General features: G+C 46.7%; 1 protein-coding gene across 1 annotated transcript; it reads left to right on the top strand.

Moving 5' to 3' along the window:
- Positions 1 to 16,077: 16,077 nt before the first annotated feature.
- On the top strand, positions 16,078 to 23,977 carry LOC102919476 (olfactory receptor 6B2-like). The gene is made up of 4 exons (XM_076549627.1): positions 16,078 to 16,203; positions 18,821 to 19,257; positions 21,833 to 21,958; positions 22,796 to 23,977. Exon 4 carries the CDS (start codon positions 22,806 to 22,808, stop codon positions 23,742 to 23,744), a length of 939 nt encoding a protein of 312 aa, XP_076405742.1. The 5' UTR covers positions 16,078 to 16,203; positions 18,821 to 19,257; positions 21,833 to 21,958; positions 22,796 to 22,805; the 3' UTR covers positions 23,745 to 23,977.
- The last annotated feature ends 1,657 nt before the right edge of the window (positions 23,978 to 25,634 follow it).

The raw sequence follows: 25,634 nt of genomic DNA, 5'->3' as shown, positions 1-25,634 counted from the left end.
CCCCACAAACCTGGCATTAATTGCTCCCAAGGGCCATGTCCCACTGGCCTAATCATCTCACACTCACAGTCAAGGACAAAGGGGCCGGAGAAAGTGAGAACCATGGTGTGAAGAGCGCTGTGGACTCTAGCAGAGAAAATGGCCGTGCTATCTCCCTTCTGGAGGAGCCCAAGCTCCTGCACATTAGTGGCCAGTCATCTCATCTCTTCTCTGTGCTTCCTCTTTTGTTTAGTAAACATCCATTGTACAGAGTGGGGAACTTGAGTGTGACATCTCAACAGAAGTTTGCCATGTATGTAGCTTACCTCCTCTTCTCCAGACCCTTTCCCTTTCTTGTCCCCCATCCTTCCTGTTGGCTCCTGTCCCCTCCTCACACAGACCCTTTCAACTGCCATGCCTTTGTTTTTAAACCTAAGTTTTGCATATGACAGAAACATGACATATCTGCCATTTTTAGTCTGGCTTATTTTGCTCAGCATCTCCAGTTCCATCCATGTTTCTGAAAATGATGGAATTTCATTCTTCTTTATGGTTAAATAAAACTCCATTCTGTGTTTATGTCACTTTTTTTTTATTTATCTGCTGATGGACTTCTAAGCCAATTGCATAATTGGCTACTTTGAATAGTGCCACAGTGAACACAGAGATGCATCTCTGGGGTGGAACTTGGATTCCTTCAGATGGACACCAAGAGTTTGTCTAGGTTGCAAGGCAGTTCTATTTTTAGCTTTTAGTATAAGGATTGGCTTTTCCTCACATCTTTGTCAATATTTGGTGCTGTTTGTTTTCTCGATAATGCTGTTCTGACTGGAATAAGGTAGAATAATAATCCAATTTTTAATTTTCCTGATGGCTAAAGATGTTAAATATATTTTAACATATTTATTGGCCATTTGTAATTCATCTTTTGAGGATTATCTATTCAATTCATTTGCTGATTTACAGATGGTGTCATTTGGACTTTGGTATTTATTTCTAAGTTTTTTGCATTTTCTATTAACCACTGTCACATGCCCGGCTGATGGCCTTCCTCATGACCTGCAGCCTCCTCTTCACTGTGAGTTGCTCTACGTGTGGTCCATGAGCTTCTGAGTGTCACACAGTCCAAAAGACCAGTCCCTGCCCTTGCTGTCTGGGCTGATACAGCCCTCTTCAGAAAACCTTTGTCTCTGAATTTTCCTTGAAGTGTTTTCCCCAAAATTTTCAGAATTGTTGGTCTCTTGTTAAGGTCTCTGATCCATTTTAACTGGTTTTTACAGGAGGTAAGATTCAGGATCTAGTTGCATCCCCATACATGTGGGTATCCAGCTTCCAGAATCCTTGTGGAACACTCTTTCTTCTCCAATATTTTTGGCAACTATGGCAAATAGGTTGCTGCATCTGTGTGGTGTTCGTTTTGAGTTCTCCATAACCTTGCTCTGTGTGTCTGTTGTGTGCCCACACCATGCTGATTTTCATAACTGTGGCTGGGGATATAACGGAGTCACACACTGTGCCTCCAAGCTTCCTTTTTCCTTCTCTCTTTCTTTCTCTCTCTCTTCCTTCCTTCCTTCCTTCCTTCCTTCCTTCCTTCCTTCCTTCCTTCCTTCCTTCCTTCCTTCCTTCCTTCCTTCCTTCCTTCCTTTCTTTCTTTCGAGACAGGGTTTCTCTGTGTAGCTTTGCACCTTTCCTAGAACTCGCTTTGTAGACCAGGCTGGCCTCGAACTCACAGAGATCTGCCTGCCTCTGCCTCCCGAGTGCTAGGATTAAAGGCGTGAGCCACCCCCACCCCCACCCCCCGTTTTTTTCTTCTTAGAATGTCTTTGGCTGTTTGGGGTATTTTGTGCTTCCAAATGAACATCAGCATTTTTTTTCTAGTTCATGCGAAGCATGCCGTTAGAATTCTGAAGGGGCTTCAGCAAATCTTAGACTGACTGGTTGTGTAGCTGTTTTCACATGTTGACCTATGGGCGTGGGAGGTTTTCCCATGTTCTAGTGCCTTCTTCAGTTTCCTTTCTTCAATGTTTTAAAGTTTTCATTGTAGATGTTTTATTCCTATGTAATTTTTCTTGTTGCAAATGAGATTTTTTTTCCTGGTTTCTTTCTCCACAAGTCCATTATTGGTGTATAGAAAAGCTGCTGGATCCTGTGTGTGGATCTGTCTCCTGTTACTTGCTGAAAGTGTTCATCAGATTTCAAAGGTTTCTGGTAGAGTCTTTAAATATAGATCGTGTTGTCTTAAAAGAGTAATAATTCACCTCCTCCATTTTGTTTGTATCTATTTTCTTTCTTTTGCTTATTGCACTGTTAATAATTCAATTATAACACTTTATAAAAGTGGAGAGGTGCATACATTTGTCTTGTTATGAGTTGGAAAGGAAATACTTTCAACCTGTCCCCATGTAGAACAGTGAAAACAGTGTGTTTGTTTATATCCGTTGCTACACTGAGGTACGTTTCTAATACTCCTCGTCACTTCTAAGGTTTTGTTATGAAGGGATGCTCAAGTTTTTCAGAACTTTTCTGCATGTATTTAGATAACCATACTGTTGTTGTTTGTTTTACTCTTAGCTCTTTACTCTTTTGGGGCCCCCCACCCAGCTCCCAAATAAATCACACATGGAGCCTTATTATTACTTACAAATGCCCAGCCTTAGATTGGCTTCTTTCTAGCCAGCTTTTCTTGAATTATCCTGTCTACCTTTTTGCCTCTGGGCTTTTTCCTTTTCTTACTTCTGTAATCCTACTTTCACTTTTTTAATTTTTAAGAAATTTTTTTATTCATTTTATATACCAATCACAGATCCACCTCTTTCCTCCTCCTGCCTTTCCAGCCTCCCCCCACCAACCCCCCCCCCATTCCCTCCTACAAGAAGGTAAGGCCTCCCATGGAGAGTCAGCACAGCCTGGTACATTCAGTAGGTCCAAGCCCCTCCCTGTCTCAAGACTGAGCCAGGTGTCCCACCATAGGTAGTGGGCTCCAAAAAGCCTGCTCATGCACCACAGATGGATCCTAATCCTACTGCCAGGGGGACCCTTAAGCAGATCTTACTTCCCATTCTTACTCCATGGCTGGCTGTGTGGTTGGGTGGCTGGCCCCTAGCATCCTCCTCTCCTTGTTCTCTTGCTCTTTCTTCTCCCTGCCAGCCCCCCCCCCCAGATTTCTCCTTCTATTTATTCTCTCTGCCTGCCAGCCCCGCTTATCCTTTCTCTTGCCTTGCTATTGGCCATTCAGCTTTTCATTAGACCATCAGATATTTTAGACAGGCAAAGTAGCACAACTTCACAGAGTTAAACAAATGCAACATAAAAGAATGCAACACATCTTTGCATCATTAAATAAATGTTCCAGAGCATAAACAAATGTAACACCCCTTAGGATAATATTCTACAACACCTACAATTTCTATCTGTGGATCCTTCCATATGGTGTATTTTATCTCTTTGTTTGCAAATGTTGATGCATCCTTGCATCCCTGGAATGAAACCAGCCTGGTCATGGTAAGATGCTTACTGTGTGTTGGAGAACTCAGGTTTGATACTCTTTGCATCATGTTCCTTTAAGAAGCTACCCCATACTTTTCTTCTCTTATCTCCTTATCTAGTTTAGGTATCTGGGTAACATTGCCTGCATAGAAAGAGTTTAGCAGTGTTCCTTCCTTCCCTTCATGGCTTCATATTTCATGCAATATTTTGAGGAACATTGATATTAATTTTTTAAAGATCTGTTGGGAATAAGCTGTGATTGCCACAGCCTGAGTTTTTCACCATCAGGAGTCTATGACTTCAGCTTGGTGCTCAGTGTACATCTACTCAAGTTGAGTTGCTGTGTCTTCTTGATTTAATTTGATAGGCCATATGTGTCCAAGGATTCATCCATTTTTTCTCAATTTTCCCATGCACTGGAATATAAGTTTACAGAGGATCCCATTATTGTTTCAATTGACTCCATTGCAGTTATTTAGGTGTCCTCTCTGTTGTTTACTTGTGGTGCTAATTACCATGCAAAAGAAAACATGAGGTACAACGAAACCCACTACAAGAGTTTTATTAGGGGAGGGGAAGGGGGAATGTGCAATAGGCCTACTAGAAACTAAGGGTGCTGAGAGGGCAGAGAATGGGTGGAATCTACTTTTACTGCCTCCCCCCCCCAAGTCAATATGGGCTTATGCAACTACACCACATATGCGCATAGATTACGTGCTCATGCTTCATGAAGATTACTTGATCACAGGTGCAGGGATTATGTAGTACTCAAGGCCCTGGAGTGACTAAACATTCTGCCTGACTGCTGGACAGTGCATATGCGGCCATGTAGTTAGGGACTGGCTATGAATTATAACACTCTCCCTTTTAAATTAGACTAAGGGGTTGTTAATTGTCTTTATTCTTTTGAAAGAATCATCTTTTTGTCTCATGTTTTTTGCATTGTTTTTAGTCTCTGTTTCACTAATATTCCCCGGTATTTGTCATTTGTTTCCATATACTAAGCTACTTTTCTGAGATATCTCTATTATCCTTTAATGTAAACACTCACAGCTAAAAACACTCCCTTTAGATCTTCCTTTGTTGCTATATTCCAAGGTACTGGTAAGCTGTGATTTCATCTTCCTTGGATCCCAAGTATTTTCAAATTCCCTTACCAATGTGTTCAGTGACCTCCTGGTCACTGGAGAGTGTGCTGCTGAGCTGCTGTGTTAGTAGTGGCTGAGGTTTCCAATGCCACCAATGTCCCGTGCTGGTCCATTTTAATCTAACAATATACAGTATATTACTTTGTGTATGTTTACTTTTGTATTTGTTAAGACTTGCTTTATCACCTAAAATATTATCTATTTTAGAGATGGTTGTGAGGGATCCCGAGAAGAATGTATATTCTATAGTTGTTTGATGGAATATTCAGGAGATACCTGTAAGCCAATTTGATCTGTGATACAGCTTAACTATGAAATTTCTTTGATAACTTTTTTTGTCTGAATGTTGTATTGGTTACTTTTCTATTGCTGTGGTAAGATACCATGACCAACTTACAGATGTTGATATGGGTTTATGGATCAAGACGGTTTACGAGTCTAGGGTGGCAGTAAGTGGCAGGCATGGTGGCAGAAGACAAGAGCTGACATTTTGAGCCACAAGTGGGCAGCAGCAGAGCAACCTGGGAATGGCAGTCTTTGAAGTCTCAGCAAAGCCGCACCCTTAAACCTCCCGAACAGTGCCACCAATTGGGAACCAAGAGTTCAAGTGTCTGTGGCAGACACCTCATCCAAACGACCACAGAAGTTATTATGTTTATGGATAAGAGCAGGGTATGGAAATCATCCACCATTGCCATGTACTTAGTTACCTATCCCTGTATAATCATTACTATTTGTTTTTTTTTTAAAGATTCATTTACTTATTATGTATACAGTGTTCTGTTTGCATGTATCCCTGCAGGCCAGAAGAGGGAACCAGATCTCACTACAGATGGTTGTGAGCCACCATATGGGTGCTGGGAATTGAACTCAGGACCTCTGGAAGAACAGCCAGTGTTCTTAACCTCTGAGCCATCTCTCCAGCCCTACTATTTGTTTTATAAAATTGATAGCTCATTTGGTGATACAGATTTACAACATCTGTAAAACAGTTCCTCCTCCTTTCCCCCTTCCCCTTCCTCTTCTTCCCCTTCCTTCTCCTCTTCCTCTCTCCTCCTCCCCTTCCTCCTCTTTCCTCCCCTCCTCCCCTCTCCTCATTCTCTGTGTCGTATCCTTTAAGTGTCTTCTGCAATGCTGGCATAGTAGTCATGCATTGCCTTGGTTTATGCTTTCCTTGGAAGCTCTTTCTTTCTTCATCAGTTCACAAAGGTCACATGTCTGGCTACAGCAATCTTGATTGGCAGTTGTCTACTCTCAAGTCTTGATCATTTTACCCCCTCGGGGCTTTTGGTGTGTTAGCTCAGAGGTCTCATGCTCATTATTTGCAATTTTCTTTTGAAGTTTTTAATTTTTTGCTTTGTAGAATTAAGAATTTAAAATAAGGTGCCGTGGGCAGGTCCTGTTTTGGGGGTTCTAAATACTTGGATGTCCATGTCTTTCCATGGACTTGGAGCTTTTTCTCCTATAATTTTATTGAAAAGATGTTTCTCTAACTTTAATTTGTGTCTTGCCTGTGGATTCTTAGCTTTGGCGATTTATGTCACAGAATGATAAACGTTTTGGTCATGCTTGCTTCTTTTTTTTCTAAGTTATTTGAATATAGTCTTTCCTTCATCTTGTCTTCAGTACTTGGTATTTTGTTTTGTTTTATCTAGTTTATTAGTGGTGCCTTCCATTGTGTTTCCATTTAGTTGAGTTTTTATTTCCAACATTTGTTCGTTTTCAAGATCAACATTTCCTTGCTCCATTTTTTCATGCATGTTGCTTATTTTCTGGTCTAAGTTCTAAGTTAACTTCTTTCTTTATTTGTCTGCTGAGTTGATCCTAGCTGATGGTATTTGTCAGTTTAAAATTAGACTTTTGAATTCTTTGTCTGGTACTTCAATCATTTCAGGATCTTTGGATTCAGTTATACAGTTGTGAACTTTTAAGGTATCACGTTGTCTTGCCTTTTTGTGTTTCTGAATTGTGATTTGTTCATCTTTTGGCGTTGATATATCTTCTAATTTTTATCATCTTTTGGGATTGATATACCTTCTGATTTTATTTGAGGACTTAGTGAGCAGTAGTCTCATGAGTAGTCCATGATAAGTACCACTCAGAAAACTAAAGTTTAACAGCAACAATACTAAACCAAATAAGACACACAAATACAAATAGAAATCAGTTCCTATACAACCAATGACCACAGAAAATATGTGTGTTTAAAAACCATAAAGGCAAAATTAGAAATAATAAAAGAATGAGATAAAGGAAGTTATCAGTGAAGGGGGAAGAAGCTAATGTTAAATAAAGCAAGAGAGAAAAAGGAATAAGAATGTTAGGAAGGGAGAGGAAAAGGGAAAGATTAACACCTGATTACAGGATAAAGGAAAATACATAAATAAAAATGGAGAAATGGAGGAGAAACAAAATTCAAAATCTTTAAAAAATAAAGTAAAAGCAGTATTAAAGGTCAGGTAAAAGGGAGACACAGTGTAGAAAAAATGAAACCATTTATAAGTAGCAAAGTACTTGGCTGTGGGTCTCTGCATCTGCTTCCACCAGTTACTGGATGAAGGCTCTGATGGTAATGAGGGTGTTCACCGATCTGATTACAGGAGAAGGCCAGTTCAGGCACCCTCTCCACTATTGATAGGAGTCTTATCTGGGGGAGGTTGGAGAGGGAACAGGAAAAGAGGAGGGAAGGGAAATTGTGGTTGGTATGTAAAATAAATGAAAAAATTTAATAAAAAAAAAAGAAAAACAAGAAGTAGTGAAGTATTAGGAGCTTCTTCCTGGGCCCTGGAACAGTGCCGGAGAACAGATGTTGGCTGTAGCTGGAGCTTCCTGCTTCTCCTGCCATTCAGGCTGGTGCTGACGCTAGGCGGGTACAAGATCAGTCTGCCAAGGCTGTAATCACTTAGACCAGTGGTTCTCAACCTTCCTAATGCTACAACCCCTTAATACTGTTCCTCATGTTGTGGTGATCCCCAACCGTAAAATTGTTTTCGTTGCTACTTTATAACTACAATTTTGCTACTGTTAAGAACGGTAATGTAAATATTTGTGTTTTCCAGTGGTCTTAAGTGACTCCCCCACCCCTCTCCCCCAGGGGCTGGAAACCCACAGGTTGAAAACAGCTGCCTTAGAAGCCTCCTTTCTCTGTCCACCAAGAGCAGTTGCTCACTGCACCTAACTTGGTGGCCTGTAGTCTGGGAAGACTCTCAACTGCTCCAGAGGCCTTCCAGTTGATGTGCCAGGGCAGTGAATGTTTGTGCTAAGAAGTGCTCCCCCCCCCAAGTATGTGGGGGAAGGAAGCAGGGCACGGACACCTGCGCTGGATGGGGAGAACCTAGGGAACCCAACGTTCTGCCTGCCAGTCTCGCTCCTCTCAGACCCTGCCCAGCAGTGAAGGAAGTGTAAGGAAGAGGCTGTGGAGATCAACAGACCCATCAGACCCGGGCTCCTGTTCTCAGTCCTGTTGGCAACAAAGCACACATAGTAGGAAGGAACTCCAGAAGTAGTCTGCTGACCCAACCCTCGGGGCTGTCAGTCTCCAACAGTAATCTCAGGTGATGGGGCTTCCTCATTGCCATGGAAGTGAGGCCACCAGCCACAGTGCTACACACAGCCTAAGCTCTCTGCTATCTGAACTTTTCAGCTTGTCCACAACCAACCATCCCCCTCTTCACTGTGTCTCACAGCCACCTCATACCCAGTCACCATGCCAAGGTGTCCCCAGGCTCCCTAAGTTGTGATGCTAATATTAATATGCTATTTGGGGGATGAATGAGAAAGGAAAGGTTCTAGTTTAAAGGTGATGTGTTTGTGTGTCAACTTGACAGGGGTGCAATTGTGATGGGTAGTTTTATATCAACTTGACACAAGTTAGAGGCATTTGGGAAGAGGGAATCTAAACTGAGAAAATGTCCCTGCCATATTGGCCTGGGGGAAAGCCTGTGGTACATTTTCTTAATTGATGATTGATGTGGGATAGCCCAGCTCATTGTTATACTCTGGGCAAATGGATCTGTGGGCTATAAGAAACCAAGCTGAGCAAGCCATGAGGAAAGAGCCAGTCGGTAGCCCTCTCCCATGGCCTCAGGTTCTTTCCCTGACTTCCCTGAATAATTAATTATGTTATAAGATGAAATAAACCAGCAATCAAATGTATCACAGCAATAAACATGCAACTAAAACACACCCCCTTGACGATTTTTGTTGTTGTTGTTGCCTTGATGGAAGTTTTTTTCAGAGGAAGCTTCTAATCCATCAGTTTATCTTCAAGGCTGGAAAGCATCCCTTCCCCATTTTTAAGGATTCCCTGAAGTCCGTGGACTCACTAGGTACCTGGGACAGCCTCCCAGTTCTCATCCTGGTCATCTCTGCAACTGCCACCTCTCTGCCCTGTACAATGACACAGATCTCAGAGCTCGGGATGTGGGCAAGACTGGGAGGATTATTCTGTCCATCACTCCACTCAAAGAATAGCTCAAACATCTATGGAAAAGAAAAACAGATTTTAAAAGCGCATCACTCGCCCAAAGAGGAAAGGATGAGGGAAGCGTACCAAGGGAAGGGTTTGGAAACAGAAAGTAATGCAGAGGATCCCACACACCTTATAACTTACATTGTGTGTAAGTGGCATAAATGCCCATAGAAGACAAGGTTGCTTGATTTTTTTAATGTGCTCTCTGATCTTAAAGCCTGTGGTTTGCCTTTCAGAGACAGGTTGCTTTGCAAATGTTGACTCAGAATCCATGTAGTTGCTTGTCCAAGGATCCTGGAAGGCTGTCTCATTTCCTCTGTGGTCTCCTGAGCAAACCCCTTTCTCCTCAGACAAGTGTCCATCGCCAAGGCTGGAAAGCATTAAGTCAGCACTATTCCTCCCCAGGAAGAGAGCCACCGCAAGCCAAGGAAAGTAGAAGCGTTTTCCAAACATTCCTGACTGCACAATGGCCCAATACAACCTGAACAGTCAAAACAAATTTCACTCTGTGATTAGCTCCCAAGCTCCAGACTCCACACCTAACCTGAGGCAACCTTTGTGGTTCTCGGGGAAAAGGCTCTCTGGCAGGACTGTCTCATCTGAGCACCGAGGACTTCGCAAGCATCCAAGGAGTATTTAAGGTCAGCAGAATGCTATTTCAGAGTGAGCAGAAAGGAAACCCAGTGGGACAAAAACTACCTCAGACATTTGTGGCACTTCTCCGTATTTCAGTCAGCGTGACTTGACTGGTCTACAGAAGATATCTCCCCCACCCCAATACAGGCTTTGAGAGGGAGTCGCTGTCCTACACAACCAGAGTTCCATTCCTCTTGTTTTGTTGGGGAAGGCACCTGTCAGAAATTGGGACAGAGCCCCACCCCAGCCCCGGGACTTGTAAAGCTGTAACCAGAAAGGTGACTCCTGTAGAGATGACGCAGATTGGGAGCATGGATGCTGCTGGCCGTGGGTGTTTGCTGTGTAGAGAAAGACCATCTGAGCCAAGAAGCCAACAGACAGATAAAGATGAGACAGCCAGCTCAAATGTCCCCAACCTGTGCCCGGGCCACCTACGTCTGTTCTGCTCATCCTTCCACCAACCCCATGGCTTCCTGTCAGAAGGCTGGGAAGGGCTGGTCCAGCTCCAGTCACTCTGTGAGAAATAAGATAACCTCAGGCTGTTCCTTGACCGGAGTCACTCCACTTTCCAAAGCGACAGTTTTGACTTGAGTCGTTCCATTTTGAGTACAAGTGACAGGGAGAATGACATGTTACTTATACAAGTAAAAGCCACTGCCGTGTGTGCCAGGAGACACAGACAGATCAATTATTTATCTGTGTCAGTAAAAAGTGACACCTGTGAACAGATCCGATTCCATCAGCAATGCTGGCCATGGTCTTCAGTCACACCAGAGACAACCTCAACGGGGACTTTAAAAACAGGAGTTTTTAAAGTGTAGCAACACTCCGACCCATCATGTGGCTACTTGTCCTGGTCTTTGACACAGTGGAGAACTCCACCTACCTGTCTCCAGCTCCAGTTCAAGCGTGGCTCCTCCTGCTTGTTGCCCTTCTCAAGCTCTCGACACTGCCTGGCCCTGGACCTTCCCTCGTCTGCTCTGCACTGAGCAACTCTGTGTCCAAGCTCTGTTACGAGTCTCTTATCTGGCCGCTGAGACTGCATGCACATCTCCCCACACTTCAGTTCTGTCCCCTTGGAGCCGCTGTGGCCCTGAAGTCGTTCAATGAGAGCCTCTGTTATATTGCTGCAGGAAGTGAAAGTTATTAAAACGAGCAATGGCGACTAGAATGGAATAAAAGAACCGTGCTGGCCAATGGCCACAGGCACAGAGTGAAATAAAAAGTGATCATGAATCGCAAATGAAACTGACAGCCAATGAAGATACTGTCATGTAGTGGGAATCTTAACAATTCTTATTAATAAAATCAAACCTGAGGCCAGTTATTGGGGTGAACACTGCAAGATCAGAGAGCCAGAATAAGCCATAGCTTCCTCACCTCGCCGGATCCTCAGCTGGTCTTGTTTCCTCAGAATGGAGGCCTCTGAGTCCTCATCCAAAATGGGTCTCAGCTGAATTGCTGCTCAAAAGCCTGAATGCTTAACCAGCCAAATGCTTAACCAGCCAAATGCTGCTAGTTTCTGGTCCTCACGCCTTATATACCTTTCTGCTTTCTACCACCACTCCCTGGGATTAAAGGCTGGCTTTCTGGGATTAAAGGCGTGATGAGTCACCATGCCTGTCTGTATCCTTGAACACATAGATTTCTGCCTCTGCAATGCTAGGATTAAAGGCGTGCGCTACCACTGCCCATCTTAAGTATCTAGTGGCTTTTCTGTTCTCTGACCCCAGATAAGTTTATTAAGGTACACAATATTTTGGGAAACACAACACCACCACACTGTCATTCAACAAACTAAAACTGAGCAAAGACACAAGCGTGTCCCCCTGTTATTGGCATAGCTTGTTCCTGACAGTAACAGCTGAATCGCCATCCTTCCCAAGGAAGAAAACAGCTGCTCTTTACTGCAAGCATCTCCCACAAGCCTCCCTGGAGTGGTTCTTCCCAGCATTTAGCTGTTCGCTGTTACCCAGCTAGAGCTGAGGACCCCACTAGGTTCGCCCCTCTGGTGTGATGTCACCTCCTGACTCCAGGCTCGCAGTCAGCAGTAGCATCACCCTCCATTTGTTGCTGTTGCTATGAATCTGGCAAGGACAGTCACATGGGTGTCTCCGATTGTGGCTGTTATGCTGAATGGGGACAAGTGAAATGATTTTTGTCAGTGTCAGAGATAACTGTTCTTGGAGACAGCTGTTGCTGTGAGAGTATGCCAATAAAGGCCGCAACTTGCATGTAAGTCTGGATGCTCAAAAATTCAGCTCATCAAAGCTGGTGCAGGATGTGATGAAAGTCGCGAAATCCATGTAATCTGCTGAATAAATAAAAATTCCTTGATGAAAATGCCAGCCTAGCAAGTTTCATGGATATTGCTATAAAATATAGTAAGAAATAATTTCCATTTTTAGAGAAACATTTATTTTTATGGAAACAAAGGAGAGGCCTATGTTCCAGTTTGTGATTGAAGCTAGTAAGACCCTGCTGCCAAACACAGAGGACCCTATAAGAACACAGCTGGCAAAATCCTTATTAACTAAAATCACAAAATGTCCAAAACATTAATAAGCCTGCAACGTAAAAAAGGGTCCCATATCCTCACCCAGTGGACTTTCTCTGTGAATTCAAATTCCCCATATTGATGAAAAAATAACTCAGCAGAACCATTTGATCATCTGATTAATGCAGAAAAAATATTTGGCAAAAAGTCAGCAGCCATTCAAAGTAAAGGGGAAAAAAATGATTTTTCCTCAAACCGGAAAAGGTAAGCTACAAAACTTTACGGCTACCTCATGGCTGGCTATGAAAAGTGGAGGTTTCCCTCAGGTCTAGAAGAAGGCCAGAGAGTGAAGAGCAAGCCAGGGCTGGCAGAAAGGGTGCTAACATCGTGAACATCGCCCCTTGAGGCCCCATCTACAAAGGCAAAGGCAGGCTGTGGCTGTCCAGCTGTCCAGCCTGGAACCGGGAGGAAGTGCGGTGTTTGTATTTCCACAGCATCTTCCATCCCTGGGAATATGGGCTTCTCCTGCCCAAGAGACCGCCTGAGGGAAGACCACTCGTGGGGTCTTAACGGAGGAAGGCTACTGCTCCTAAAGGAAATGCAGTGGTTCCCTCGGTGTCTCGGGGTCGCATAAGGAGTTATCTGCTGCTGCTGTTTTGCAAACCCAAGCGCCCTGCTAAAGCCCATAGGCGCCACCCAGTGGCAGGTACTGGAATTTGGGAAAACCCCCCTCCCCCACCCCCCACTCCCGGAGAAAATTGTGTGATGCTGTGACATGGTCTGCTGTTCAAGAAACAATATCCAGAGTGCTATGGGGTCGGGACGCAGCCTCTAGTTCTGACCAACATAACATAACCCACGAACCTGAAATTCCCATAATGCCTTGGGTGAACCTCTAAGATCAGCGCCCAGAGAGTTCCAGAACTAACAGGAGTGGCTGTCAGGATCATGGACCAGGGCCTGTGGGAAGTGTTTTCCCTTCATTGACCCAAGAAAAGCTACCCGAGGGATTGCCAATCCTGTCCTCACGTGGGCAGTGTCCAGGAAGTAGCTCTCAGAAGTTTCCCCTGCAATCCCTGGTGAGACAGCCGAAGGAAGAAGGGCGTCTCTAGAGACTGATGCGCAGCACTGGGGGTCAAGCAGGAGCCCCATGTGGGATCTGCACTGACCAGGGCAGTGGCCAAGGACCAGGCTATGTGGCTAGTGAGAATCTGGTCTACCGAAAAGTCCTGCTGGGGGTGAATATGGTTGCCCTCACCGCACCTCATGTTGAGGCCTGGTGCCTCCGGCGGCACCCCGAAGGATAGGGTCTGTGTGGGAGGGACTGAGAGCATGTGGAGTCCTCCAGGCAGGCCACTGAGGCTGGTGGTGGCCCTGAGTTCTTCCTCTAGTGGGACAGGGTTGGTGAGTTTGAGAGCCGGTGTCAGGGTGTTTAGAAGCTGAGCCTGGCTCCCCACACACTTGCACACTCCACACGCTTGCTCACCACCTCACGTGCACTCTTGCTGAGCAGTACACTTGCCCTCTGGTGACACAGCTGGAGTCCTTTGCCCGGTGAGATCCCCGATCGTTTAACTCCCGGACTGGTGTGACATTCTGCTAAGCAATCTCTTCTCTTTATACGTTACTCACTGTCAGGTACTCTGTGGCCGCATCCGGAAAACAGGCTAAGACACGGTTTTTAGGCATCACATCGCTGGAGATTTGACAAAAGCTACGCCCAGCCTTAATCTGAGAAGCTGCTCTTCCCAGTGAACAGTGGTGAAGGCAGACCCACGGCTGCTGAGGATCCGGAGATCAAATGATGGGTGAGAGGTAGGCCTAAACAAGGCATTGCTACCATCCGCTCCATGACTCAGGGAACATTGTAGAGAAAAGGACAGAAAGAATGTAAGCTGGAAGATAAGGACAAGGACTGAGAGGTGCCATCTTCTGGGCAAGACACAGCCATTAAATCATGAACTCACAGTCACCGTGAATGTCTGCACCGGGGCGTGGGTGGAGGAGGGTCCCAGGGACTCTACCCCCTACACACACACACATACACACACACACACACACACACACACACAGAGAGAGAGAGAGAGAGAGAGAGAGAGAGAGAGAGAGAGAGAGGTGAACTATATGATCCTTGATCCTTGTAGATTCAGAGAGAGAAAGAGAGTTATTGCTTTCAGTGATTTATTCACTTGTCACCCTACTGGACTCCAGTGGAGAGGTCCAATCCAGTGCTCCCACAGACGGTCTGTTAAACTGAATGGGTCACAAAATAAAACTTGAAGCCAGGAATCTGGGGAAGGCACTGGTGGGGAGGAGGTGAACTGATAGGGCCAGGAGGCAGGTAAGAGAGAGTATGGGGGAGGTGGTAATCAGAATGCACTATATACGAGTGTGAAGTTGTCAGTGAACCAAATTGATCAATGCAACATAATTTCTAGCATCGTTTGACAGAGCATTTAAAGGAGGCAAGCAGTGCAGGAGACCGTGGGCACAGCAAGAGTCTCTCTTACTGCTGGTGAAGAAGGCCTTCCTGCCAGGCAATGTCAAGAGCTGATCTCCTTAACTCTGGGCACCTATGACTTCATGAAGTATGAGGGAGTTGTTATAACCATGAGGTTTTTAGAGGTTTGGGTTGGTCAATGTTCCCCAGGAGTTGGGAAAGGACCATCTAGCCCTGAGTAGGAGGGACAGGTGCCCAGTGCTTTGGTTCTTCCTGGAAACCTAATCAGATGCCCAAATGGGCAATGAGCACAGGGCAATGGGAGACCCACCCACGCCATCCTGTGTCTGGGCAGCTCACTTGTGGCTACAGCTAAGAAGGGAAGGACTCCAGTCTGCTTAGCCAGTAACATATTGCAGGACATCAGACCATTCCCAGCTTTTGAGAGACGATGAAAGAAACAGACATACACATGTGGTGTTTAGAGTTGTATGTGAATAGATTTGCGCGTGTATAGAGTTGGAAATCTACTTTTACAGTGCTGTAAGAGACTGCTAGACTTCTTTTGCAGTGTGGTTGGACTATCTTGTTCACATCAGTAGTGTGTATGAGAATCTGGCTTCCCCGCAGCCACCATCCTTCTCTGCTGTCTTAGGTTCTGCCTTAGCCTGTAGGCCTGCTTGGTCATGCTCGATCTGTGTCACCTACTGGCTGATGGCAGTTTGTGACTCTCCTTTGAAGAAGGACCGGTTGCCTTATCAGCTCACTTCAAACCTGGGTTGAGCTTGGCTCTCTCGGCTGGCCTTACTGAAGACGTGGGGAGGTTGAGCATTTCTTTACTCCCTGGTCTCACTCTTCTGCCTGGGCTCTGTGGCTCCCATCACTACGCCCACCCAGCAGGTCTGTTTGCTTTAGACTTAAGCTGTGGAGTTTTGTGCTGGTCTCTCACAAGAAAGATGCCACTGTCCATGTCATAAGCTCAACCTTCCCTTTTCCCTCATGAATGATGACACTCACAAATTGTGGGACTGGGTAGAGTCCTACCTCATCCTCTCCTGGGCTAGACCTGGTCATAACTCTCCACAGAGTCATGTCCCTCCCTGCCTTGAAGAACAAAGATGGCTATGGTCAGGACAAGAGCACGTGGCCAGAAAATGAGTGAATGGAGAGGAAGTTCTGCCAAGGGCCTGATGGCTTGGACAGGGTGCTGGGGACAAGCAGCAGTGATGCTGGAAGGTCTGAGTTCCTTGCCAGCCTTTACCATCCAGCACAGGAGACCAGAACTAATTGGCGGTGTGGGGCAGATCCACTTAACCATGGGGTAATTGGGCCCTGGAGTCCCACATCCTTGCGCGTGGGGAAGGAAGTTTCCTTTCTTCCTCAGTGTTTCCTTTAAACCAGCTGTGGCTCAGACAGGCCAGCTGCTGTCGGGATTAGTCAGGCTGCAGCAGAGGCCAGTTGTCTGGGGATGACAGTAGGCAGGGAGAAGTGAATCTCTGGGCTTCAGCAGACTGAGGACAGCCGCACAGCCACGCAGATCACCAAGGTAGGGACCCATGGCATCCTTCCTGCTCAGTAGGGGGACCACTGTTCTTAGAGCTGACTGGGCCATAGAGGGGCTCCTTGCTCCCAGCTTCCACCCCCCTGCCTCCCGTTGGTATTTGTATGCACTCTTCAGCATCCCCTCTACCCTCTGCATCTAACATCTTCTCCAGGTACTATTCCCATTTCCATTTGGTGCCCTGACTCCATTTGCGTGCCCTTTAGGACATGTCCCCTTGACCCTCATGCCAAAAAAGGGGAAGAAACATTCCGAAGCCTCAACAAGTGCTGACATCTGCCCTTTTCCACTTCTTCCTTGCTGGAAGCTGGCCTGCTCCTCTGCATACCCCTCTCCCTCCCTCTGCCTGTGGTCAGCTGGAGGGATTCATGCAGGGACATCATAAAGCCCATCTTCCCGGTGTCTGATGCCAATAAGCCAACCCCATGTGCTGTCAGGGCAGGGCCAGCTGCTGTTTCCAGAGCCCACCTTCACTGTGGCCATGGGGTGGTGTGGATCCGAACCACGGACCCAGCCTCTGGGAAGACGGCCCCTCACTGCTTCCCACCTGCTCCCTTTGTTGCCCCACACTCTCTTGCCTCCTCTCTCACCCACTTAAACTTCCGTGGCTCATTTTGGTGAATCCAGGAAGAACCACAAGTTTCCCTTGCAATTTGGAACTTTGAAGGCCACAAGAAGCCCAGGACTCATATGGCCGCTGAGAACAGCTTCCCCCCAACATTTCCCTTCAAAAGTGGGACCACCCTCTTTCCTGATCCCATCCTGGGATCCTGCCCTGACTCCCTGGGGAGCTAGGCATGCCCCAGGCTATAATAAGAATCCAGTACAGTCCCACCTCCCATCCCAGGTTCTAATCCAAGGCAAAGCCCAAACTCCATCCGAGTTGGACTGGACTCTAGGTAGGGCTGGGGACTCTGGGGCAGACATGGCAGAGGATATCAGTGTTTCCAGGGCCCCTTCCTTCCCAGGCCCTGCCATGCCCACACTCTCACCTGCCTGCTCCTGTCCACTGCCACTCAGACTGCAGAGTGGGGACATTTCCCTGGCTTTTCGTGGGAACCGACCTTCGCCTCCACACTTGCCAAAAGTCTTGCCAGACATTGGAGGAGCAGGGACTCATGTCCTGTGCCTTATGCCTTGCTCTTTTGAGCCTCACAAAGCTGACAAGCTAGTTCTCACAAAGGGTGAGTGGGGCTGAGGAGGGGAGGAGAGGTGAGCCTCCAGATTTCCTGTTGTCCTCTCCTGAGAGGACTCTGCTCTGCAGGCAAATGCATTTCCTTTCCCACCCTGTTTGCTCGGGATGGTCCTGGTCACTAATCAGACAGCCCAGTCCCAGTCCTGAGCCCCTGAACTCCCAGCAGGGAGACTCTGCTTGGCCTGATTGGGACCTCACATCTCCGCATGTCTGCTTCCTCAACCTACCCCAGGGCGCTGTCCTGTCACGTTTCTGGTCTTTCTCAGCCTATCAAATTCACATCTGGTGCCAATGATTTATTGACCAGTGTCATCCTCGACTCTTGGGGTCAAGAAAACGTGTCAGGCACTGTCCCTAGCCGAGCCCCCCACCTCCTCCCAGAGGAACCAGCAGGTTTATCCTGGCACCCTTCCTCACTTCCTTCATCCACCGGGTCTCACTGTATCAATTATTTAGAATATGGATCAGCCTTGCCACCGCTCATCAGAGTGATGGCCAGTCCATCAGCCTCATGGGTCCTTCTAATTCTCTTCCCCTCTAGTCCACACTATCCCTCCAACCAGACTGATCCTGACTCCCTTCACATCCCTCAGCCATGTAGTATGTAGTCTCTGCCTTCTTCTTCCCAGGGAGCCACAGGGCAGATCTTCACCTCTTGGAGATGTTTCTCAAGTGTCACTTCTTGCTGCTGTTACCACCCTGCTACCCAGCCCCACTGACCTGCTCCCCCAGCTCACCACCTCCTCCCAGGCTCCCCCAGCTCACCACCTCCTCCCAGGCTAGGAGCTATACATCTTGACTGCTTCCTGCTTTACTAGAATTCACAGTCCCCGTAGGTGGTGGGTTGGGGCTGGTGCTTTCTCCTGATTCATTCAATTGATTGGAATGACTGCCTTGTAGTGGGCACTCAGTGAAGCTGGATGAGTGATTAAGCGGTGAAGGTTCCCACCCCAGTTACACCATCTGCCCCTTGCCTCCTGGTGAGTCCTGCATATATATCACTGTTTACTCCTTGCACTTTTCCTGGTGATCATGGGCACCAAAACCCAGCATGTCCCTGATTTCTAGGTCGTCTTCCACAAGTGCTCTTCCCAGTACCCAAAGCCCCAAGAAGGCAGAGCCATCTTTATGCTCTTCAGAACAGTCTTCATCTTCATCCAGGAAGGTCCTAGTTAGCAGGGATAAACGAGAAGACTTTTTAAAAAAAATTGAGGCAGGATCTCACTGTGAAGTCTAGGCTTGTCTCAGGCTCATGGTGATCCTCCTGCCTCAGCCCCAAGAAGACGATTTTTTAGTACTTATTTAGGAATTCCTGTTGTGACAGTGTGAATGGATTTTCAATATGAAAAGACCATGTCCTCTGAAAATCAGGACAATGTGTCCACATCTTTGTCCCTTTTGTTGCAGGTGGCAGAGGGAGCTTGGTGTACACACAGGTAGCACAGGTATGCAGTGGCCATAGTGAAGAGCCCGCCGTACCTCACCGTGGTGGGGTGGAGGTGACTCTGAAGGCTGTGGGTTGCTTTGATCACGTCTTGAGAACCGACTTCCCTGGGTCGGTGGATGCGTTTCACTGTGAGAATTTTGACAGCTCACTATCTAGCCCTGACCTTGGAGGTGAACTGTGCTCTGGTGTAGCTTTTGTTCTGACCAACCGCACAGCTACTTCCCGGGATCTCCCGGAGTTCCGAGAGTGCAGTAAAACATGAGACCGCCATGTGGACTTCCCCTCTACAACATGTCGAGTGTTCCCCTTAGGAATGGCCACCACTAAGACTAACGTGGAAGACTCCTCCACACTCAGAACTGTCTCCACACGGTGCAGAGATCCGAGGGCCCCACAGGTGAGGCTCCCCACAGGTGAGGCTCCTAGGTCAGTCCCTCTTCTCGGAAGCCTCGTCAACAGCCCTGTTGGCCTCATGGCGACATCAGCTCTGTTGTCACTGTGTCAGTGTTCTCAGAAACTGCCCCTCACTGAACCTCTGGCGTTCACCCTTGAGGGACTGCTTTCGACACTGTGGGTCAGGGCGCCTCCTCTCACTCGTGAGGGGAGCTGTACGAGAACTGGGCTAGAACTGCTGGGTGCTCGGTATAAGATGTGTTGAAGTTTGCTCTAACTGCTCCCCCTTTGCCTCCTCCTCCTAATACCGTTTTTTTTTGGGGGGGGGGCGGAGGGGAGCTTTTGATACTAAATTGAAGTAATTATTTTTGATGAAAGGTTCTATAAGCAAAACTGTTTGGAGCATGGATTTTACTTGAGGAGACTCACGCTTTCTCTTTATTTTCATCCCTGGCTGGGTAGTTTCCAGCTGAGTCTGCAAGTCCGTGTGTGTGTGTGTGTGTGTGTGTGTGTGTGTGTGTGTGTGTGTAGGCGTGTGTAGCCGACTATCCACTGGGGTCAGAAACCCCCTTTGCTGGGCGACCCTTGTCCTACCTGCAGTTTTCCTCACAGCTGGAAGTTTTCTTAATGCACCCCTTGTTCCAAGTTACCCCGCGTGTTTTCTCATTTCCTTTATTTCTACACTCTTTCATTGTTCTTTCAACTCATAAGAGTCCACGTCCTGTTAAGCCCCGAGTTACCTTGAAAAGGTCTGAGACTGAGCTAGCTACAAACTCAAAGGATAAAACAACCTTCTGACTTCCTCCTGTGACACAAGGCCAAACCTGCAGTCTGCTTGTCATAATCTCAGCCTCACCCAAGGTTCCCTCAAGTACTAAAATGTAGCTTGTCGTTTTCCCGAAGAAGTGTCACCCTGCAGTGTGTATCTTATCAGATACAAGGACTGGTGTGTGACGCTTTGTTGGTGTGCCAACGGCACCTGAAGGTCCGAGGGGTATTTAAAAGGTTTATTCCTGTCACACATCCCTCTCCTGTGGGCAGTCCTCTCCTGTGGTGATGCTCTTGGTCCAGGATAACGGTTTTGTCTCTGGTTAATGGCTGTGGCACTTGAGTTTCACACTGAGGGAGGATGTGTGAGTCCCTGTTCAGAACAGGTGGTCACAAGTCTCACAGGCAGCTCCAGGTCTGGGTACAACTGGTTACATATTCTCACCCCTCTGTGGACAACGCCCTGTTGACTCTCAGTGTTTGGAACTGGACCTTTCTAGCCCAGGTGGTCTTCCACTTTATAAAACGTTTTATTCTGTCTGGATGCCTTAGGATTCTTCTGCCTCGAAGTTGTGTGTGTGTGTGTGTGTGTGTGTGTGTGTGTGTGTGTGTGTGTGTGTGTGTGTGTATGTGTGTGGTGGTGGTGGTGGTGGTGTTCGTCCTTTGGAACCTTCACTGCGCCTCCTGGGGAGTGATAGGCAGACTTTGCTATGACTTTTTCCTTGAGTGTTCACTGCGTTGGTTACTTTGTTGCTGCTGTACTAAAACACCAGAGAGAAACAAGTTAAAGCAAGAAAGGTTCCCCGTGGCTCATGCTGGCTCTTCTTCCCCTTCTCACAACATGGAGAATTAAGAAGCAGAGGGCTTGATCCTTCACCAGAATCATACCTGGCCTTCAAGACCCACTTCACCTAACTAGGCCATATGTCCTAGGTGGGAACCAAGTATTTAAACCACATGAGCCTGTAGGAGACATTTTACATTTACATTTATACCATGATGTCCTTTGAAGGCCCATCTGTCAAAGGTCTAGTCACAGCCTGGGGAGCTACAGGGGAATGATGAAACTTTGTGGGGGGCTGGTGGGAAGGAGTTAGGACATGTGCTCCAGAAGAGGTTGCTGGGTCCCCTAGCCACTTTCCGCCCGATTCCTGCTGCCATGCTGGGGTCAGCCTTCACCATGCCTTTCCACCATGATGTGCTTGGGTCACCAGGGACTGAGAACAGCCTCGCAAATGTCCATGCACCAACACCTCTGAAACCAGGAGCCAAACGAAGCTCTCCCTTCTGAAGGTGAATCTCTGGGAGGTTCTAGTTAAGGCAGTCAGACCTGACCAACAGACCTGCCCTTTCTGAATGGCTGAAAGAATATTCTATAGTATTAAATGGCCAAACACAGCCAGGCCCTTCCTGAAGGAACGTCAGGTGGTTTGTTAATTAAGATACTTGTTTCCACGCCGGGCGGTGGTGGCGCACGCCTTTAATCCCAGCACTCGGGAGGCAGAGGCAGGCGGATCTCTGTGAGTTCGAGGCCAGCCTGGGCTACCAAGTGAGTCTCAGGAAAGGCGCAAAGCTACACAGAGAAACCCTGTCTCGAAAAACCAAAAAAAAAAAAAAAAAAAAAAAAAAAGATACTTGTTTCCGGCTAATGAGCCGGCCTTCTCCCTGTAGCCCTGCATTTCTTCCTCATAGAGGATTCGCTGCCTCTCCTTCTGAACACTCCTGCTCACCCTGTGACCTTTCCTTTCATAGTTCATGAGAGTAATGCCAGACAGTAACCGCCATTGCATTTACCCATCTTAACATTCCAGATTGTTGCTAACATTGCTCTCCAGCACCCACATGGGCCCACTTTCGGTCGTTGGTATCTCATGAAGAGAGCAGTGGCCTGGTGTTAGAAGACCTTGTTTTGTGCCCTGATGCAGCCGTGGTCTCGGGTAAGTGCACAGACTGAAAGTGGACACGTGCCACATTCCCAAATGTGATGGGAAAGGATTCCTGTTACACACTTGGACATGGTAAGAGTAAAGATGTTCATCTTGCTTCTGGTGACCTTGGCTAAGGACAACCACTAGACTGGTATGACTGCAGCCTCTGCCCTGAGTGACTCTTCCCTTCACTGTGGACACCGCCATACTATTCGAGACTTCCTCCACTTGGCTGCCTTTAGACCCAGGAGTGCTGGCTTTCTCTGACCAAGACTGGTGCTGAAACTCCTCCATTGTGGATGGCTCATGTGGTCTATAAAGACAGGGATGGAGCTACTGTCCTGTGTCTAAAAGCCAGTCCTGAGGAAGGGCCCGGTTATAGGGTCTCCATAACCTGAACCCATCATTCCAGGAGTCCTGATGATGTCAAGTCTATTTTAAAAATCTTTTCTGAAGCCAAGCAAAGACCCAACCTATGCTAATGAGGACAGAAGGCTTAGATGCAAAACAGTAGCCCCCAATGACCCTAAAAATCACGAATCACTTGCATAGAGAACAGGCACAAGGAACCCACTACTCTCCCATGCTCAAAGACTTGCTGGAGGTTTCCAGAGTACAAATTACAATCTGGTCATCACTACGGATAGAGGGGAGTATGAAAAGTATATTTCTGAGCCCAGGATCAAAGCCAAACCACCGGGCATTAAGTACTAACTACACTTGTAGTATTTTTCTCCTTCCCTGGCATTTGCAGCAGCCAAGAGTGCCACTGTCTGCAGATCTGTCAGCCTATTTTCCCTGCACACTGCCGCTCTGCCTCTGCCAGTACCTTCTTGATTCTTTCAGGTGCAGAAGGATGAGAGGGGAGAACATCACCAAGGTGAGCACGTTCATCCTGCTGGGCTTCCCCACAGCCCCCAGGCTACAGTTCCTACTCTTCCTCCTCTTCCTGCTCATCTACCTCTTTGTGCTGGTGGAGAACCTGGCCATCATCCTCACTGTCTGGAGCAGCACCTCTCTCCACAGGCCCATGTACTACTTCCTGGGCATCATGTCCACCTTGGAGATCTGGTATGTTTGTGACATCATCCCTAAGATGCTGGACGGCTTCCTCCTGCAGAGGAAACACATTTCTTTCATTGGATGTATGACTCAGCTCTACTTCTTCAGCTCCCTGGTGTGCACAGAGTGTGTACTCCTGGCTTCCATGGCCTATGACCGCTATGTGGCCATCTGCCATCCCCTGCGCTACCAAGTCATCATGACCACAGGACTGTGTGTCCAGCTCGTGATCTTCTCCTTTGCTAGTGGCTTCACCATCTCTGTGATCAAGGTCTACTTTATCTCCAGTGCCACCTTCTGTGGCTCCAATGTCTTGAATCACTTCTTCTGTGACATCTCCCCCATCCTCAAGCTGGCCTGCACTGACTTCTCTACTGCGGAGCTGGTGGACTTCATCCTGGCCTTCATCATTCTGGTGTTCCCTCTCCTGGCCACCATTCTGTCCTATGGATACATCACCCTGGCTGTGCTTCAGATCCCTTCAGCCACAGGACGGTGGAGGGCCTTCTCCACCTGTGCCTCCCACCTCACTGTGGTCACCATCTTCTACACAGCCTTGCTTTTCATGTATGTGCGGCCCCAGGCCATTGATACCCGAAGCTCCAACAAGCTCATCTCTGTTCTGTACACGGTCCTCACACCTATCTTGAACCCCTTGATCTACTGTCTGAGGAACAAAGAGTTCAAAGATGCCCTAAGAAAGGCCTTGGGCTTGAGTCAAGCTCCATCATAGGATGGAGAGCCCCTTCTGATTCCAGAGCATCTCATGAACATGAGATGAGGATGTGGGAACACTTGGCATTGCTGTACTGCTGAAGTTATTTAGAGCATCACTTTCTACCTTTGTGCAGTAGACATAATGGGCACTCTTTGTGTAGTGATACCATTCTATTGCTTTTATATGTGCAGAGCAGGACTTGGTAAAATTGAATGCATTTTCCATCCCATTAAAATTAATGTCCACTTTTTGGTTGAAGGGCATTTAGGTTGTTTCCAAGTTCTAGCTATTACAAATAATGCTGCTGTGAACATAGTTGAGCAAATGTCCTTGTGGTGTGGTTGAGCATCTTTTGGGTATATGCCCAAGAGTGGTATTGCTGGGTCTTGATGTAGGTTGATTCCCAATTTTCTGAGATACGGCCACGCTGATATCTAGAGTGGCTGTACAAGATTGCATTGCCACCAGCAGTGGAGGAATGTTCCCCTTTCTCCACGTCATCTCCAACATAAGCTGTCATTTGTGTTTTTTATCTTAGTCATCCTGACAGACCTAAGATGGTATCTCAGATTTGTTTTGATTTGTACTTCCCTGATGGCTAAGGATGTTGAACATTTCCTTAAATGTCTTTCAGCCATTTGAGATTCTTCTGTTGAGAATTCTCTGTTTAGATCTGTAGGCCATTTTCAACTGGATTATTTGATATTCTGCTGTCTAGTTTCTTGAATTCTTCATATATTTTGGATATCAGCCCTCTGTCAGATGTGGGGTTGGTAAAGATTTTTGTTTGGGACCGAACTAGGCCCTCTTAATGTGAGTAATAGTTGCATGGCTTGATGTGTTTGTGGGTCTCCTGGTGATGTGACTAGGACTTATCTCATATACACAAACTGGATTTTTAGAGCCCATTCCCTATGGTGTGATGCCTTACTCAGCCTTGATGCAAGGATGAGGGGCTAGGTCTGGCCTCAACTTGGAATGCCAGCCTGTGTTGACTACTCAAGGGAGGCCTTATCCTCTATGATGAGGGGGTGGGGTGGGATGGGGGTAGGTGGGGGAAGCAGGAGAAGGAGAGGGAGGTGAAGCAGAGGTTGGTACATAAAAGGAAATAAAAAATTTATTAAATTAAAAGGTTATTGTCTATATTTCAGAAGACAATAAACCCTGCTGGGCTTAGAAGGTGAGGTCTACAGTCTTAGTAGAGTTTAGTATGTAGAAATGTGGAAATACTGAAACATGGGAAAATTAGCCCCCAAAGTCCCCAAAGCACAGTGTGTCTGGGAACTGTGAGAATCCACAGATTGTTTTAATTCACAGGGAATGCTCTGTGACAGTTCTGGGAAACAAACTTTAGCCTTTTCTCTTCATACAGCTCTCCCTACATCCCTTCTGTTGCTGAGAAAATAATCTTTCAACTTCTTGCATTAATCCCAGTTGACAATCAGGTAGAGACTGTCTTTGCTGTGGGATGTCTTTCTGTATGCTGTGGATATGTGTTGCTCTGATTGGTTGATAAATAAACCTGCATTGGCCTATGGCAAGGCGGCTTAGAGGTAGGCATAAATCCTAGCAGATAGACAGGAAGAAAAGGGAGAGGCAGAGAGACACCAGCCTGCTGCCCAAACAACAACATGCCAACAGACCAGTAAGCCACGGAACACATGACAAAACATAGATTAGTAGTAATTGGTTAATTTAAGTTATAAGAGGTAGCTAGCAAGAAGCCTGCCATAGGCCATGCAATTGGTAATTAATATAAGCCTCTGAGTAATTATTTTATAAATAGCTGTGGGAATGTGGGCCAGGTGATAACAGAGAAACTTTCTGACTACAAATGGTGCCCAACATGGGGCAAAAGTTTCCACCTAAAACCTGAAAGCTTACGAAGAGATTATAAATATAGCT

This window comes from Peromyscus maniculatus, chromosome 13, assembly GCF_049852395.1.
Source record: "Peromyscus maniculatus bairdii isolate BWxNUB_F1_BW_parent chromosome 13, HU_Pman_BW_mat_3.1, whole genome shotgun sequence".
NCBI classification, from domain to species: Eukaryota; Metazoa; Chordata; class Mammalia; order Rodentia; family Cricetidae; genus Peromyscus; species Peromyscus maniculatus.
This window is presented reverse-complemented; position numbering and strand designations above follow the sequence as displayed.

Coding starts and splice junctions, on each gene's coding strand:
- LOC102919476 (XM_076549627.1), top strand. CDS start 22,806: ATGAGAGGGGAGAACATCACCAAGGTGAGCACGTTCATCCTGCTGGGC.